The 19,314-nt window shown below is 44.4% G+C and overlaps 2 protein-coding genes across 3 annotated transcripts in view; both read left to right on the top strand.

Annotated features, from left to right (window-relative positions):
* The first annotated feature begins 1,266 nt into the window (after positions 1-1,266).
* Positions 1,267-16,653, top strand: LOC124109709 (uncharacterized). Its single transcript, XM_058570753.1, has 9 exons — positions 1,267-2,359; positions 5,981-6,186; positions 8,659-8,819; positions 9,259-9,498; positions 10,909-11,071; positions 11,608-11,719; positions 12,276-12,308; positions 12,820-12,848; positions 16,507-16,653. Exons 1-9 carry the CDS (start codon positions 1,267-1,269, stop codon positions 16,651-16,653), a joined length of 2,184 nt encoding a protein of 727 aa, XP_058426736.1.
* Positions 16,377-19,314, top strand: part of Cep85 (centrosomal protein 85) — a 35,278-nt gene continuing 32,340 nt past the window's right edge. The window contains exon 1 of one of the 2 annotated variants that reach the window (XM_046468687.2): positions 16,377-16,512. The gene's annotated coding sequence lies outside the window, so the exon portion shown is untranslated. Of the gene's footprint in view, positions 16,513-16,585; positions 17,340-19,314 lie in introns of those variants that run through there. The other variant, XM_058571035.1, reaches the window with a different exon arrangement.

The raw sequence follows: 19,314 nt of genomic DNA, 5'->3' as shown, positions 1-19,314 counted from the left end.
CAAGCAGGGCAAGGGTTGAGGACCTGGGTGATGAGGAGGATGAGCATATCACCTGGGCTAGATCATCTTGGTTTTTCTGAACCAGGCCTCTGATCACTCCAGGGCTGCAATGACAGGGCATCAGGTGATGGACCTGTTTCTGCCCATTACCCAGGGGAACAAGGAAGGTTTCCTAGGGATCCAGCTCAGCATAGCTGATTTGGGCCTTTCTCTCAAGGGAGAATGGCTGGCTCAGCTGTGGAAATGAAGCCATGTTTTTATGAGGCAATGCAGAGCAGTTAGGTAGATGTTGGGCTTTGGGATCTAATAGGCCTGGCTTCAAATACAGTGCTACCACTTCCTAGCTGTGTGACCTTGGATAGATGTCTCTACCTGTCTGAGCCTCAGTTTCTTCATTTGGTTAATGGAAATAACAGTACTTACTTCAGTCTTGTTGTGAGGATTCAGTGTATCAATGCTTGTGTGTTAGACGAGGAAAAACTGAAAGATGTCAAAAGATTTTAACAGCTAATGCCTTAAATGAAGCACTTGGCTTGTAATTAAGGGTCATGTTCTATCAAAAAAAAATTGCATCTCTATCTTCTTTGGTTTTTCTTTATTATTATTATTTAACTATTTATTTATTTTTGGTACTGGGAAGTGAACCCAGGGGCACTTTATCACAGAGGTACATCCCAGTCCTTTTAATTTCTTATTTCAAGATAGGGTCCCATTAAATTTCTAAGGGTCTTACCAAATTGCTGAGGCTGGCCTTGAACTTAACAGTTCTCCTGTCTCAGTCTCCCAAGTGGCTGGGATTGCAGGTATGTACCACCACACCCAGATATGTCTCTCTCTTCTAAATTTTATATCTTTAAATACTCAGTTCTGTAGGAAACCAACATCAAAACAAGTCATCAAGAAACCAAACACCAAGGGGCTGAGCATGTCCTCAGTGTTAAAGTGCTTGCTTAACATGTGAAAAGCCCTGGGTTCAATTCCCAGCATCACAAAATCTAAACAAGACAAAACACCAAATGAGAGCTATCACCAAATGAGATACTGATTTCTATCTTCTGCTCTTGTTGTTATTAGAGACATTCAGCAGAATGAGACCCAGGTGCCCATACTAGTTAAATTCTTCCTCCCTGGTATGCAGCAGTTGAAATCTATTAGCACAGCACTGGAACATAAATGAATGTGAGCTGATAATAATGTACTTGATTTGATATTATTTTTACTGGATCTCCCAGTAAAGATACTTGGCAAGTCAGAACATCTGAGACAATGGAAGAAATGATAGATCGGCTTCTCTTTGCTTGTTTTTTTACAGTCTTGAGGGTTGCATCTGCGCTTCCGGAGACAATATTGTGTCCATCTACAACTTTAGCTCTGTCCCACAGTGGGAGAGATCACATCACGGCACCTGAACCTAACAGCTCACCAACAACTGGAAGGACATCAGTGTCTGAGACCCAGGAGCGTATGACAGCTACTCTTCCAAGTTCGCCACTGACCAGCAGTTTGGCAGGACCTATGGAGCAGACAAACTCAACACCTGGGACTTGGGAAGAGAGACCGCATACAACTATCACCACATCCACCAATGACACCATACTGTCAAGCTCCATGATGACTTCTCTGTTGAAGGACCAGACATCTAGAAACACAACCTTACCCACAACCTTACCCATCACAGCCACTTTAGCTGAGAATCCAAAACAGGATCAGACAACTCCAATGACAGCCCCATTAACAACAAACACCCTAGATAACGGACTGGAGTCATTAGTGTCCCCTGACTCTGAGAAGGCATCCACAACTCCAGTAGCATTAAAGACACCAGGCAATGACACTGAATCATCCAGGTCCACAACCATCACTGTCTCTGAGACATCTGCTCTAACTACATCCTCAACAACATTAGACAAAGTTAATGACACAAGCGAACTCTTATTCATGACAACCAGCACAGTTATCTACACTACCTCACTAAACACAAGCACTCTGGGGACAATTGTTCTTGGAACAACCATGACTAAGACTCGGGAAGAGCAAAGTACAGCTGCACCCCCAACCCCAGCAACAACCCCCTCGACAAGCAAGCCACCTGATACATATCACAACACAACCATGTGGACACCTTCCCAACCTGCACAATCAGCCTCCAGTGTTGGTACTGAGACAACAGCTGCTTATTCCACAGCCCTTGTCTTCAGCTCCTTGGGGACAGTGAAATCCTCTGCTGTGACTGGGCCCAGTCAAACTCCCCCCAGATATAGCCAGCATAGTAGTCCTAGAGCGGGAGCCTGCGCGTTGGATGAATACACAGCCAGCACAGGAGTTTGCCTGTGCAATGACAGCTACCACACCCACTCAGGTAAGGTGGAGGAACTCAGGTGAGGAAACCAAACCGGAGGTAAGGGCCAGGGTGAGCCCAGAGGAACATTGTGTCCAAAGGTCCAGAGGGCCAATGAGGCTTTGTAAAACATGGGTTCATCCAGCTAGAGGTGACTTCTGGTGGGTGAACAGGCAGCTGGGCAGATGTGTAGAATGAACAATTTATCATTCCCAATCTCCAGGATTCCAGCTACTGGCCGGATTAAACCTTCCTGGGTGCAGAACTAATGGATCCATCAAAGACCAGAGTCAGCTGGGTGTGGTGGCGCATGCCTGTAATCCCAGGGGCTTGGGAGGCTGAAAAAAAGACCAGAGGCATAGCTCCATTGGGGGCCTAGAGGATCACACAGGGAAACTGAGGCAAAAGGCAAGTCAGAGTGCCAGCTTATATAGGGAGTGTGGGTTCAAATCAGGTATGGTGGTGCACACTTGCAATCCCAGGGATTCAGGATGCTTAGGAAAGAGGGTTGAAAGTTCAAGCCCAGCCTTAGCAACTTAGTGAGACTCAAAAATAAAAATGTCTGGGAATGTAGTTCAGTGGTAGCGTGCCCTGTTTTTTTTTTTTTTTTTTTTTTAAGAAAACAAGGGGAATAAGGAGTCACTTTATTGTATCCAGAATTAGTTGTTTATTTTTATGTGGTGCTAAGGATTGAACCCAGTGCCTCACATGTGCTAAGGCAGCCTGCTGCCACTGGGCTACAGCCCCAGCCCCATGTGTCCCTGGGTTTAATCCTCAATACTGGAGATAAAAAAAGAGAGAAATCTTGACTTCACAGGCTTCTCCCAGGCAGTGCCACCAACATCCAGGCCCACATTCTGACAAGGCTGAAGCTGGGTCCAGGGCACCAAAAAGGCAGTAATGTTCTCCAAATATATATTCTTTCAAGTCAAAATAATTCCCCCCCATTTTTTTTTTTTTTTTTTTTTTTTTGAGACAGGGTGTCACTACGTTTCCCAGACTGGCTTTCAATTCCTGGGCTCAAGCGATCCTTCTGCCTCTATCATCCAAGAAACTGGAACTATAGCCAAATGTCATCATGACCAACTTCTAAAACATTTCAGTTTAACAAAATTGTGATTTTACTAAAATGATTACTTTTTTATTTTTAATTTCAAATTCATCCAAAATACATTTCTTTGGCATTTCTGCTTTGGTCTATTGGGTAATACTGCTTTGGGATGAAGTCTTTATTACATGTTATAAGTTTTTATTACTAGCAGTGCTTAATTTGTCAGTATTTTCCAAAATATATTTTTTCAGGACACCAGTAGTGCAGGATTTCAATATATATTGCCCTAATAAAGGGTTACAGGCTGGGGTTGTAGCTCCGTGGTAAAGTGCTTGCCTAGCATGTGTGAGGCTCTGGGTTAAATCCCTACCACCACAATCAAACAAACAACAACAAAAAGCAAGTTTCATTGTCAAAATACATTTGGGATAGACTAGATTAAACAAAATTATTTCTTAGCTGCGTGTGGTGGTGCACGCCTGTAATCCCAGCGCTCAGGAAGCTGAGACAGGAGGATCAAGAGTTCAAAGCCAGCCTCAGCAATAGCGAGGCGCTAAGTAACTCAGTGAGATCCTGACTCTAAATAAAATACAAAATAGGGCTGGGGATATGGCTCAGTAGTTGAGTGCCCTTAAGTTTAATCCCTTAAAAAATTTGTTTCTTGACTTTTGTAGGACTTTTTCAGTCTTCAATATTCCATTTGAGCTGGGCATGGTGGTGCACGCCTGTAATCCTACCTACTCAGTGAGGTTGAGGGAGCTGGACTGTAAGTTCAAAGCCAGCCTGGGCAATTTACTGAGAACTTGTCTCAATATAAAAATTATGAAGCATTGTTCAGTTGTAGAGCGTCCCTGGGCTCCATTCCCAGTGCCAAAAAAGAAAAGAAAAGAAAAAAAGTAACCTGATGTTAACCAACCAGTTGTTTGTTCATTATTTTGTGTCCCTGGACCATCTGAAACTTTTTTTTTTTTTTTTTTTTTTTAGTGCTAGGGATCAAACCCAGGGTCTGTACATGCAAAGCAAATGTTCTGCCACTGAGGCACATCCCTAGCCCCTCTTACTCTATTTTGTGGGGTGAAGTGTCACCTCATTCTAGAATCAAAAATAAAGCCAAGTAAGGTTGTTAAACTAGGGTTAGGGGTGCCCATCCCATTGGAGTGGGTGCCTATCCTTCTTCCCACACATGCCTGCCAAAGTAGAACGGTGAGCTTTAATAAAAAAGGAAAAAATCTTAACTCCAAAGTAATAAAATAAATCCAGAAATACTTTATACTAGTGTTTCTATTATGTGTTACTTTCTAGTTTTACTTTTTAAAAAAATATTTATTTTTTAGTTATAGTTGGACACAATACCTTTACACATTTATCCCTATGTGGTGCTGAGGATGGAACCCAGGCACTCACAGGTGCTAGGCGAGCGCTCTACCGCTGAGCCACAACCCAGCCCCTCTAGTTTTACTTTTTAATTCCAACTTTTTTTTACTTTTTAATTCCAAGTGTGCAGTTCATCCCAAATTTTAACAGAAAAATTTAGAGGGGCTAGTTCAGAAGAAGGGAAGCGTTAAGTATTTGCTTTTCAGTCTTCACCCAAAAAGTATAGGTATTTGGCATGTATCTGTTAAGAAAGCTTGTGTTATGAATGGCAGAGAAACCAACTCTAATTGACTTGAATGAAATAAATAAATTTTTCACTCTCTGAAGGGCTGCTATTGTAGCTCAGTGATAGAACGCTTGACTAGCATGCATAAGGCTCTGGGTAGATACCCAGTACCATCATCAAAAAATTTGAAAACCTCCCTTAGGTTTTGCAAAGGCCCTCCCTCCCTAGGGCTATGTCTTCAATTAGTTTAGGCTTTTATGGACTGAACGAGCTGTTAACTTGGAGCAATTTAGTTCCCTCAAAAAACCTGAGGATTGGCTGGGGATGGAGCTCACTTGCCTAGCAGGCTCCAGGCTCTGGGTTCAATCCCCAGACAGACAGACACACACACACACACACACACACACACACACACACTTGAGGGCTTGGCTTCCTGCTTTGAATGGGTAAGAAATCAGGGAGCAAAACAGCATCTCAAAAACTGATCTTGCCAGACAAGTAACAGAACCAACTGACTTAGCTCAAGGAAAACTCTCAGCAAAGCCCAGGGCAGGCTTCGGCCAGGTTTTCCAGGGACTGGCGCCTGGAACTAAGAATGTGTCCAGAACCAGGAGTTGCCTCCTTCTCCTCAGTCTTGCTTCTCCCGTCCTGCACCTGTTCCTGCCCTGCTCCTCTCTCCACAAACCAACCTTTTGTGCCTTTCAGCCTGCCTGGCACGAGATGGCCATACCACCTTCATACTGGCTGCAGTTACCACTTCTCGGAAAGAGATTCTGAGTGAGCCAGTTAAGGCCAGGGACCAGGGTCCCGCAATGCAAGTGTGACGGTAGACACTCAACTCTTGTGAGGAAGAGTCTGCATTTGCGGGAGGTTTTAATAGGTTGGGCTAATGTCCCGTGTCTCCTCTGTCCACATCAGAATTATACCCACTCCCACAGCATCATGCAAGGAGCCTCAGGAGGTCCCTGCCCTGGCTCTTGTCTTCCTGCAGAACTGTCCAGGATGCCAGTGACCCTGTACTGCTGGCCACAAAAAATTGGGGTGGCCCTGAGCAGCTGCTTCCTGGAAACTAACCACTGGATTCTGAAAGAAGATGTCTTCTCAGGGTGCTCCAGCACCAAGAAGATAGAACAAGGCTACAGGGTCCAGGTCTTCATGATGGAGAAGAAGGAGGGTTCTTGTGGACTCCACTTCTCTGTAAGCAAGCTGGGAGGGTCACCTGATAGGGACTGGGGAGCTGTGAGGTGGGGCTGGGAAGGGAGTGATTGGATACCAGTCCTGACCTCATCTCTGTTTTTTTTTTTTTTATCTTTCATTAATTTTTTTGTAGTTGTAGATGGACAGCATGCCTTTATTTTATTTTCTTATTTTTGTATGTGGTGCTAAGGATCAAACCCAGTGCCTCACCCATGCTAAGCAAGCAGCTGTGCAGCCACAGCCACAGCCCCTTATTTATTTTTATGTGGCGCTGAGGATCAAACCCATTGCCTCACACATGCTGGGCAGAATCCTTGAAAATAATAATAATGATGACAAGAATTTATTAATTTCTGACCACACAGAGAAGATCAAATCCCAAATCTACTGCTGAGCCACAACCCCAGCCCATGACCTATTTGACTGAGGGATTCTCGAGAGTGAAGTCAAATCTTAGCCATCAGACCAGTCTCCTTCTCCCATCCCTACCCTGTACTTGCAATTGACTTGTAATTGAATCCAGGGGTGCTCTACCATGGAGACACCCCCACCCTTTTAATTTCTTTTGAAACAGGGTCTTGCTAAGTTTCTGAAGCTGGCCTCAAATTTAAGATCCTCCTACCTTACCCTCTCAAGTAGTTGGGACCACAGCATGTGCCACCCTGCCCTCCTAGACCAGTGTTTTTGAGGGGAAATGACCATGTTATGTCTGCCTAGACTGGGAATGCCCTTACAGGTGGTGCCAGTTTTTTTTTTTTTTTTTTGTGTGTGTGTGTGTGTGTGGTGCTGGGGATTGAACCCAGGGCCTTATAAATGCGAGGCAAGCGCTCTACCAACTGAGCTATATCCCCAGCCACCAGGTGGTGCCATGTTTGATGGAATAGGATACTGGTTTCCAAATTGACAGCCCCAGAATCCTTTAAAATAATAATAATGACGACAAGTATTTATTAATTTCTAACCACACACAGAAGATCAAATCCCTATTAACACACATTACTCTCATTAAACCATCATAGTAGTCTTATTTTACAGATGGGTAATCTATAGTTCAGAGAAGTTAAGGGTTTTCCCAAAATCATATAGCTAGTGATTCACAGAGTTAGCTTGTATTCCTATGAGCTCAACAACGTGCTACCTCCTTACTTTAAAAATCTTACATAAAGGCTGGGGCTGTAACTCAGTGGTAGAGTACTTGCCTAGCATGTGTGAGATGCTTGGGATAAGGACCAGGAGTTGGCATTTTTAACAAATACCCCAGTGAATCTTTTTGTTCTCTCCCCCTGTGGTACTGTGGTTTTAATCCAGGGCCTCACACATGCTAAGTAAAGCTCTACTACTGAGCTGTATCCCCAGGTCTTTTTATTTTGAGATAGGGTCTTGCTAAGTCCCTCAGGCTGGCCTTGAACTTGAGACCCTCAAGCCTCAGCCTCCCAAGTAGCTGGGATTCTGGGCATGTAAAACCATGTCCAGTCAAGAGAATCATTTATTTATTTTTTTACTTTCAAGTGTAAAATTACTTTTAATTTATATATTCACACACCCATTTAGATATATCCTTTTAGTTGAATACATCTATTAGTCATATACTTTTTTCCATTGGTTCTTCTTAGTTTTATATGACAGCAGAATCCATTTTGATAAAGTTATACAAGCATGGGGTATATCTTATTCTAATTAGGACCCCATTCTTGTGGGTGGGCATGATGGTAGGATTCATTTAGGTGTTTCATGTGTACATAGGAAAATTATGTTAGATATATTCTATTGTCTTTCCTATTTTTCCCAAGGAACTCTAAAATGCACACTGAAATTTGAGAACCAGAGATTAAGACCAGGGGCTTTGGTATCAGAAAAGTGGTCCTGGTTTTAGGCTTTGTTACTTACTTTGGGCAAGTTTTTTTTAACCTTTCCAGGCCTTAAAACTTGCTCTTCTGTAAAATGAGACTAATAAGCTGGATGTAGTGGTGTACATCTGTAATCCCAGCAATTTGGGAAGCCAAGGCAAGAGTATCACAAGTTCGAGGCTAGCTTAAGCAACTTAGCAGACCCTCAGTAACCTAGTGAGAACCTGTCTCAAAATAAAAAATGAAAAGGACTGGGAGGTAGCTTACTGGTAAATAGCTCCTGGGTTCAATCTCCAGTCCACGAAAGAAAGAAAGAAAGAAAGAAAGAAAGAAAGAAAGAAAGAAAGAAAGAAAGAAGGAAAGAAGGGAGGGAGGGAGGGAGGAAGGAAGGAAGGAAGGAAGGGGAAAAGGAAAAGGAAAGAAAGAAAACAAAAAGAAAAGAAAAAGAGACCAATAACAGAACTCTCCTCAGAGTTGTGTTGAAATCACAATACCTGACATACAGCTCAGCCTCAGTGAACTTTAGCTGTTAATTTTATTTAAACAAATACCTTGCAGCCACTGAGGATGGAAGGTGTTTCCCCTAGAGATCTGAGGATAATGGCCACCTCCCTGTCTTTTCTAGACTAACAACAGCCACGCCCTGTATTCTCTGAAGGTGCAGCTTAAGCAGGTTGTTTCAGGCTCCAAAACTACTGAGTCCACAATGCTCTTCAGCTTCAGCTGCGCTTACCCTCTGGTGGTGAACATCAGCCAGACTCTCCCTGAAGTAGTGGACTCCATCCCGTGAGTTTTCCCCTGTCAGCTGCCTATCTCTCTGGTCCCTGGGAGGCTCCTGAGTTCTCAATGCTACCTCTAATCAAGTCAAAAAGTCAACACCTCAGATATTGGACTCCCTGTGTCTACCCGCTAGACATAAGAACCTCTTAGATGGCGACTCAAAGCATTAGAGAAAAAAGATGCTTCTATGAAGCAATGCATTATGGGATGCTTATGTAAACTACTGTGGGGTTGGGTGGCTTCAAGGGTCCTGAGTGGGGATCTATTAGGCGGCACCTCATTTTTAGGCAGTTCAGGAGGAAGGTGAGCAGGTTTGCTCCTCTCCTTATTCAAAGTCACTAAGCTTACCAGAGCTTAGTGACTTTGGGTGAGACAGAAGGTGAGAGTGTCCTTCCCTCTGAGATTTCATGGTGAGATTCTCACTCTTGTCCCTTTTTGGATATAGGACCATCCACTTTCCCAGTACTGGGGAAACTATCATCTTCCTGAGCATCTTTACAGACATTCAGCTCTCAGCTCCACTCAAGAACAGAACAGCTCACCTTGGCACACCCCTCTACATAGTTCTCAATGCCACAAGCAGTGATCCCAACAGATTTGCTCTGGTGGTCAATGAGGTCTTTGTCAGCGCCAACATCTCCAACAAAAAGGTCATTAAGGCAACCTACCACTTTGTGAATGAGAGGTAAGTGTCTCTCAAGCCCCAGTAACCTCCTACCAGTACCAGTCCAGCTCTTAAGACTGTGGCTTATGTTGGGTGCTTTTGTACCCATGAGCACAGATTGTGTCATTCTTCTCTGTATGCCTGGTATTGCAAACATGGGGAGAAAGTAAGCACTGGGTGAATGTTTATTGAATGAATACATTAGAATGCATTATCATTACCATTTTGCAAAAGAGTAAATTAAGGCTCAGGGAGATTAAAACCTCTTCAAGACTTCACATCCCGCAGGGTATGGTAGCGCACACCTGTAATCCCAGCAGCTTGGGAGGCTGAAATAGGAGGATTGAGAGTTCAAAGCCAGCCTCAGCAATCGCAAGGCACTTAGCAACTCATTGAGACCCTGTCTCTCAAATACAAAATAAGGCTGGGGGTGTAGCTCAGTGGTTGAGCATCCTTGAGTTCAATCACTGGTACCAAAAAAAAAAAAAAATAGGATGCACATCCAATAAATGACATTCATTTATTTTTCTTCAGTTATTGAGATCCTACAATGACAAGATGAAAAACCAAAAAATAATTCTAATAGTTCAGAGTGCTACATTCTAAATGTTGGACATGCATTGCAAATAATAGCTAATGATAACTAATACTGACATAGTAGTTACCCCTGCAATCCAGTTTTAATATCTTCACATATATTAACTAATTTAAGCCTCTCAATGCACTCTATGACAGTTATTTTTTCATTCCCATCTTATAGATGGAGAAATTAAGGCTCAGTTCACACAAACTGTTTAAGTGACAGACTTTACTAATGTTTGAGGACAGGAGGTAGTAAGGCCAAGTCCTTATTCTCAACGGTCTAGGAAGAGATGAGATTCCTGACTACTAATATTAAGTCTTCAAAGAGTACAGGGAATCACTCATTGTCTGAATCATTTCTCCAAACAATCTTTGTGAATGAGTCATGAAACACAGCACCCATGAATTTATCCCAGCTTTGAGTTGTTACTAGTTGTATTTATTTTTATCTTGTACTTTACTGTGTCCAGCATGCTAGGCCAGTGCTCTACTGGGTTACATCAATAACCCACAATTCCTACTTTGTTAGCAGGAAATATAACTTACTGATTAAGGGTATGGGCCGATGCTGGAGCCGGGCTGTTACCTGTAGAACCTCAGGTAATCTATTTGACTTCCCTTAGCCTCAGTTTCCCCATCATCAAAAAAGAAAGGGTGGCAAAAGTATGGCCTTCCTCCTAGAATTGGTGTGAGGATGAAATGAAATAATCCATGTAAAGTTCTCAGCACGAAATCCAGCACCTGAATTTACACAGGGCGAGTAAACAGAAGGAAATCATCGTTGGTGCATCTGCACCTTCGGCCCCCAGCCAGGACGCTAATCAGTTGGTGCTGCGCCTCTTCCCACAGCTGCCCAGTCCCCAGCCGGCTGCTCCACGGTCTACCCGACAACGGGGCCTCTCTCCAGGTGACGCTGGCCTTCAAACTGTTCCGCTTCTTAAATAGCGATACGCTCTACCTGCACGCCCGAGTGACCCTGTGTGACAAGCAGATGGAAAGCCAGTGCCGACCGGTGAGCGGGTAGTCAGTTGCGTGCGTTGCGCCCGCGCCCGCGCCCGCGCCCGCGCCCGCGCCCGCGCCCGCGCCCGCGCCCGCGCCCGCGCCCGCGCCCGCGCCCGCGCCCGCGCCCGCGCCCGCGCCCGCGCCCGCGCCCGCGCCCGCGCCCGCGCCCGCGCCCGCGCCCGCGCCCGCGCCCGCGCCCGCGCCCGCGCCCGCGCCCGCGCCCGCGCCCGCGCCCGCGCCCGCCGGGCATTTTTGCCCTAGCGCGCGGAGAAGCCAGGTGTAGCAACTGCGTGCTCTTGGGGGCGGGGCCTGGGCGCTTGTGGGGCTGGGGATTGGCCTATCAGGCCAGGGGCGGGGCTTGAAGACCTAAGTCTGTGTGGGTTGGTAAACTCATTTGGGGGCGGGGCAGGGACCCGGCTTTCTGCAGGTACTAGGTAAAGTCAGAGCACAAGATCCAGCACCTGAATTTACACAGGGCCAGTATGGGCAACATAGTGAGACCCCATCTCAAAAAAAAAAAAAAAAAAGGTCTTGTGTCGCCCACAGATCTGCAGGCCAAGGAACCCTTCTGCGAGGAATTCGCCCAGGGAGATCCAATCGCAAGAGGACTTGGAGCGCGGCGGCAGCTGGATAGTGTTCGGGCCTCTCCGAATAACGGGTATCTGGATCAATCATTTGCGGGCCTCCTGGCTCCTCTCCCAGAGCCTCCAACTCACCTGCTGAGTCCTCCGACCCTTCACTGAGCCCCCTCTTACCTTCTTGTCCACACGCTCTTCCTCAAACCAAGTCTCCTCCCCGAGTCCATCCTCTGCGAGTCCACATCCTCCTGGGATCTCCATTCCAAAAAGGTCCTCTCCTCATTTATTGAACTTCAAGTCGGAGCCTTCTCTGCTTCCTCCCATTGTCTCCTTTCCTATCAGTCTTCTCCTGGGCTGTTTCTCCTGTGTGTGTGTGTGTTTTCAATCTTACTTTCTAGCCTGGAACACTCTCACTTCTTTCTATTCCATAACAATCCTGTAAAGCTCGAACCCTCACGGGAAAGCCTCTCTCTTTATTAAATTCATTCTCATTAGAAGTATCATCTTTTGAGTCCTAGCCTCAAGAAAGTGCCAGTCTCTTTGCCCAATCCTGATGAAATGATGGGCGAGTGCTGGTCTTGTCCTGTTAGGATGCCAGCATCCTAAGGCTTAATCTTTGTTTCTATGTGGTTTCAGAGTCCGAAGCCTCCAGCAGCAGGAGCTCTCCAGGTTGGTACAAAATGATTGCTATGATGAAGTTTGTTATGACTGCACCAAGGTCTGGGAGCTCACTTTAGGACTTGGCAGGTGCTGATCTTGGATCATGTTTGTTCTCAACTCTATGTGACCCAGGAGAAGTCAGTTAACTTCTCTGAGTGTCAGTTTCTTCAGCAATACATGCAGAATTGTCAATGTGGGGCTATTGCTTTATCCCTTATCAGAATCTGGGACTGTTCAGAAATGATTTAGAGTAGAGTAGGGGTTAAACATTCAAAATTGGCTTGGGAACAGTGGCACCTGCTTATAATCCCTACTACTCATGAGGCTGAGGCAGGTGGATCACCTGAGCCCAGAAGTTTAGGGCCAGTATGGGCAACATAGTGAGACCCCATCTCAAAAAAAAAAAAAAAAAATCAATAAATTACTAATCCGCCAGAGTGAAGTATCTAAGCTTTAAAACTCTTCCAGCCTTCCAAAGTTCCCTGATCCTATTTTATACCTTTTTTTTTTTTCCCTGCAGGATCCTGGATGGCTATCTTTCTCCTGATGGTAATTGATTGGATGCTGGGATAAAATCCTCCCCATGATACCTCCTCAAACCCTAGTCATTGGCTTCTAATTTACTTGCCTCAAAGAGGAAGATTTAGGGAAAGGCAATAAGTCTGTCCTCTTGTTAGGAACCAGAGAGGTTGAAAATGGGATTAGGATGTGGCACAACAAATACCTTGTAAACTCAGCATTAGTTTGTGCTCCCTCATCCTGCCTTCTCCTCCCATTTCTGGGATTCTTAGGGGTGATTAAATTGCTCTAATGGTGGGGGAGGTGTAGAAGATATAGCCAATAAACACCAAGGAATTCTACTTTGACTCCTTTCTGTATAATCTGATCAAAACCTTCAATGCTGCAGGTTGATGGGACTGAAGGACAAGGGGTGGAGGATGGGTGAAAAGTTACTTAATCTTGAGAGTATTAGTTTCCACAAATATAAAATGAAAGTTTTTTTTGGGGGGGGGCGGTACCAGGGATTGAACTCAGGGGCACTCAACCACTGAGCCACATTCCCAGCCCTATTTTGTATTTTATTTAGAGATAGGGTCTCACTGAGTTGCTTAGCGCCTCGCCATTGCTGTGCCACCACACCTGGCCTTGTAAAATGAAAGTTTGACTGATCTCTGCTTCAACCTGGGAACTTCATATAATTCCAGAGAAATATCTAGGACTTTGGCCCCCTAAGTCCTCCCCGCACTTTTTTTTTTCTCCTGAAAAATGGACAGTGAGGGGCTGGGTTTGACTCAATGGTAGAGTGCTTGCCTAGCATGTGTGAGGCACTGGGTTCCATTCTCAGCACCACATATAAATAAATGAAATAAAGGCCCATTGACAAAGAATATTTAAAAAAAAACGGACAGTGACTATTCAATTCCAGAATAAGCACTGAATGTTTTTATATAATATTATCTAAGCCTTCTTCTTCTACACCTTAATTATTTTTCTCCCTTCCATATAGGGTAGATACAGGTGACAGTGTTTATACTACTATCATTAATTTATTCAAAAATAGATCTATTACATACCTGTTGCTATTTTAAGCCCTGGGGATTCAACACTACACAAGACACAGTCTTTAACCTTCCAGAGAGGACAGTTGAATACAGAAAATAGATAGTGTGGGCCAGGAAAGAGGACAGGCTTTATTTAGTTGGCAGAAGTAGCACCTACACATGAGGTGCAATTTCACAAAATTGCAGAAAGGCATTTTGCCTTTTGTTGTTTTTGAAATGCTATTTTTTATTGATATCCATGATTGTGTTAGAAATTAATTTCCTGAGGAAAATGTTGGTATAAGCAACATAATAAAAAGTTAAACTTAACAGTCTTTTCTTTTTTGCAGTGCTAGGAGTAGAACCCAGGGCCTTACACATACTGGGCAAGTGTTTTACCCTGAACTACAACCCCAATCTTCAAATTTAAATAACAGCTTTATTATTTCATATTCGAGAACATTTTATCTAGTACTTTAACAGTTCATGAAAAAAAATTATGGCAAATGACCAATTTATGTTATTTTTTTATGCACATCAAAGCCATACATTTATTAAATCAGCATAAAATTAATTACATTTCATTGGGAATTCATATTGACTTTAAAGGTCTGGAGTAGACTGTTTAAACAGCCCTGCTGCTAATGCCTTAATCAGCTACTCAGGAAACTGAAGCAGGATAATCTTTGTTTCCCCCCTTCAATTCAGGGGATTGAACCCAGGGATGCTCTACCACTGAGCTACATCCCCAACCCTTTTAATTTTAAATTTTGAGACAGAGTCTTGCAAAGTTGCTGAGGCTGGCCTCACACTTGTAGTCCTCCTGCCTCATCCTCCTGCCTCAACCTCATGGAGTCACTGGGAATCACGGGCATGCGCCACTGCATCTGGTCAGGAGGATCTTGTGCACAGAAATTTGAAGCCAGCCTGGACAATATCATGAGACCCCGTCTTAAAAAAAAAAAGCGAGTGACTGGACTCATGCCTATAATCTCAGTACTCAAGAGGTTGAGGCAAGGGGATTGCAAGTTCAAAGCCAGCCTCAGCAATTTAGCAAGACCTTGACTCAAAAATTAAAAAAAGGGCTAGGGATATGGATGGCTCAGTGGTTAAGCACCCCTGGGTTCAATCCCCAGTACCAAAAGCAAATGACCCCCAAACCCCCAACCTTTCTTATGAATGCATTAGACTTTTCTTTTATTTAAAATATATCCTAAAGGATAAGGACAAAATATTGATTACTCTGTGCTTAAATATCAGAAAAAAATTAAATTAGTAAGACAGTACAAATGTTCTATTTGCTGAGTGCAAATGTAAATCTCAACACTTCCGAGTTTCTAGTTAGGTTTTTCTCCCTTTTCAGCATCACCTCTTCAAATCATCTTCATTTTTCTCAGTCCTTTATGCGTCCCCCGGTTCTCTCCTGCCTCACAGAAAAAACAGAGATCGTCACAGCAGTCTAAGTTGACTCCTTTGGACATCCAGCCTTAATATGCATAGTAACAAAGTCTTTTGGTCCCAATTTCAGAGACTGTCCCCTAAATTCATCTATCATGGCACACCCAGGTGAAGCTAGATTTACAGATAGTAGTCAGTGTAGTTAGGTAAATCGGGTCTAATATTGAGTAAGATAAATAAAATGGAGGCCACTATAGAGAATGGAGTCCCGAAAACAGAGTAGCATTTGGGGAAATTGAAATGTTAATGTCCCCAAGGCCTGGAGCCCATCCAAAGGAAATGTTAATGAAGCAGCTGCCAGCAAACTGGGAAATGCTGATCAAAAGCTGCCCCAAGCCCTTACTGCCCAGATTACTCCTCCAGCTCACCTATCTCCCACCTTTTGGACCTTCCCACCTGCATTCTCTCACGGCAAGATAACGGGAAACAAAGGACAGGAGTGTGGGAAAGCTGAAAGAAGACCTTAGCTATAAAAGAGGGAAGACCTCGCCCTTCCACGGATTCTGCCTTTTGGGTCCCCTTCTTCCTCCGGGGAGAAGTCTTTTCTGCTGTCCTGTAATAAAGCTTCTACTTTCCACTCTAAACTTGCCTGGCAGGCTTCTCTGGTGTTATACTTCAGCTTTCGGGGAAGCAAGGACTTGTCGGTAACATAGGTTCATTCTCCATTAAATCTAATAGACTGAGCCTCAACCCTAACTAGACAGTGACCCAGGCCACACCCTAACTCCTGGTCACAGCCTGGTCACTTGCTTTAGGAGGGAGGACTGCAGGTGGATAGAGGGAGGAGGATGAAGCAGGTTAGGTGGGATTCCCGTGTGTCCCATCTGCGCAGGCCCAGCAGGCCACTCCGGGCTTCATTGAGCACCGCTCCGCCTAGAGGCAAGACTGGGGAAGAGGCAGAAGAGAAGGACCGGAGCGGAGGCGGGCTCATGCGTAGAGAGATCCGTCGCGCCCTGCTGCGAGGCAGCGTGCAGGGGCGGGACGCCGGCGCGGCTTAGCTCTCGATTGGTCAGTGTAGGGCAGAAAGAGGCGGGAGAACCGCGCTTCTCGACTGCTAATTGGTCAGAGTCAGGGAGACGGACGAGGGGGGCCCGGCGGCGCGCGTGTAACGGTCGTTAGTCGAGCTGAGGGGCTGAACCGCCGCCTGAGGCAGACGTGGTGGTCGCAGTCAGTATCCGCAAGTGAGGGATTTCGCCGCCCGCTCTCAGGGCCGCGTAAGTTCTCCGTCGGGGCCCCAGTCGAGGTGGTACACCCTGCCTCTCCTTCCGGAGTCCCGGCGAAGCCTTGAACACTCGCGACCTCCCTTCGTGGGGAATCGGCAGCGGGAGCGCATGCGCAGAGCAACGGAGCGGTAACCCGCCTCGGGTCTCTGCCTCCCCTGGCTAAGATCATGCCCCTGGCTCACCCGCTCCTGTGCGGGTGGCCACCCAGCCGTCGTTGCCGTGCTTTCTCCTTGCCTTTCACTCGAAGCATTTGCCTTACCTGTGAGTCAGGCCTTGTTCCAGTGGCCGGGGGAACAGCGGGCAGCACTTTCCTTGCCCTCGTGGAGCCCACGGTCCGTGGAGAAGAGCAGACGTTAAGCGAGTAGTATTCAGTTGGCACTCAGTAAATGCAGGGGGAAGATCTTTTACAAAGAGCACACTACAGAGGCGCTCGTCTAGTTAGAGCGATCAGGGAGCTCTCCCCGGGGAAGGGAAGTTCAAGTTTTGAAGAATGTGTAGAGAATTAAAGTTGGGGGACCGAGAGCACTCGGGAAGGCCTTAGACCCGAGCCCCTGAGCCCGGGCGATTCTGGAAACTGTCCCGACTCTGGAATTGCTTCTGGCATCCTGAGACGCTACTAAACATCCTGCAGTGTTCAGGACATCAAGCAAGGTGTCAGTAGTGCTGAAGTTGAGGACCCCTGCTACAGCAAGTTTAGTTCAAGTTTGTTTGACAGCATATTCAGCACCTAATTTCGCCTTTGCAAATCCGGAGAATCAGAACCGTTTGTCTTTACTCTGAGATACACTTCCAGTGCGTGGCACGATGCCAGGCAAATAGTAGGTGATCAGTACAATTTGGTTAATGAATTGAATACAATATGCTGGGTAAGAAGGAGTTGTAATACAGGGTAATTAAGATAACTGGACTTGATTATTTTCTCTTAGGCCTTGTCTGCTTTATAATGGGCTGGTGGTTTTGTCTCAGGACTTGTTCTTTGTAAAGGCAACTTCATGGCAGGGATTTGACTTCTCTTTCACTATGTCAGTTTAATGAGTGATCAAGGCCATGAATATAGTGTGATGGTGTGAGATTCTTAATGTGTCTGTGTCAGCTGTCTGTATATCCCTTCAAATCCTCTTCTGTCTTGATGTGGTTCTCAACAGCTGCTGAGCTTGACATTTCACACGAAGATTCTTATTCTTCAAGGGGAGAAATATATTTAACAGTCATAATCTAATTCTTAGGTAGCAACATGGGAAGTACAACCTGGGTGATGAACAAGGGCGAAGTGAAGAAATTATATGACTGTCCCTGACTGTCCTATTTCAAGGCTTGCAGCTCTGGCTGTCAGAGGCAGATGACTTTTGATGCCTTAATAATGCCCTTCAGTTCTTTCATTTGTGTTTTGTCACACACAGAAAAAAAAAATGCTGATTAAACTCCTAAAGTTTTGTAGCACAGTTCTGGCTTTTTTTTTTTTTTTTTTTTTTGATAGAGTCTTATTACTTTGCCCAGGCTGGTCTCAAACTTGCCATCCTCCTGACTCAGCCTCCTGTGTAGCTAGGGTTATAGATGTGTATCACCACACCAAGCTTACAGTTCTGGCTTTTTAAAGCCTCTTCCTAGTTGTATGATCCTCATCAGTCTAAACTGTTATTTTCTAATCAAATAAATTGAGAATAACTGCCTCATAGGATTAATGTGAGCATTAAATATATATATAAAGTATTTAGCACAGTGCTTGATAAATAGTAAGTGCTAAATACATGTTAAGTTTGTTGAATAAATATTTTTGTGATCCAAAGGGCTTTGAATATAGAAGCCAACCATGTTGGGTGCTTTTTTTACTGTTCCCCTCCATTCAGTCCTACCTTTTGGGCTGTAACATGGTTATTTGTATTATTCCTTGCACATTCATTTATCCCATTTTTATCCCAGAAAATATCGGTCTTGCGGTTTTAGGACCACTCCTTCAGTTGGTCCTAAAAATGTCTACTAGTTGATCATCTAATTCTGAATTTAGTAGGAAAAAAATCAAGAGTTACTTATTCTGTATTATTTTTTGCCTTATAGGTGCACTTTTTAAAAAAATATAAGTCACATGCTATAAAATTAATTTTACTCATGCATAAATCAGTGATTTTTATAATGTATCTAAGCCTGTTCAATCATTACTACCATCTGATGCCAAAATATTTTGATTATCCTGAAAAGAAGCTTATAACCACTAGCAGTCACTTTCTATTTCCTATTCCCTTCCTCAGCGCTTGGCATCCACTAATCTGCTCTTTCTGTGGATCTGGCTGTTTTAGACATATCATATAAATGGGACCATGCAGTTTTTTGGCCTTCTATATTTGGCTTCTTTTCCTTAATAATATTTTCAGTGTTCATCCATGTTTTAGCATGTATTAATACTTAATTCCTTTTTATGACCAAATAATATTCCATTGTGTGGATATAACACATTTTATTGATCCTTTGTTGGTGGACATTTGGGCTGCTTGCATTTTTAGCTATTGTAAGTAATGCTGTTATGAATATTTGTTTACAACTTTTTGCATGAACATCTATTTTAATTTTTCTTGAATACACCCACTGTATTTGTGAGTTTTGCATCTGCAGATTCAACCAACTATGGATTGAGAATGTACTCAGTGGGACTGGGGATATAGCTCAGTTGGTAGAGTGCTTGTCTTGCATGCACAAGGCCCTGGGTTCAATCCCCTGCACTACCAAAAAAAAACAAAAACAGAGAATGCAATTAGGGATTGTTGAGAATGGTGGTGTATTCCTGTAATTTCAGTGACT

Source organism: Marmota monax, unplaced genomic scaffold (assembly GCF_021218885.2).
Source record: "Marmota monax isolate L192 unplaced genomic scaffold, Marmota_monax_Labrador192_F-V1.1 WCK01_AAM20220418_F8-fsc00008, whole genome shotgun sequence".
NCBI lineage: Eukaryota > Metazoa > Chordata > Mammalia > Rodentia > Sciuridae > Marmota > Marmota monax.
This window is presented reverse-complemented; position numbering and strand designations above follow the sequence as displayed.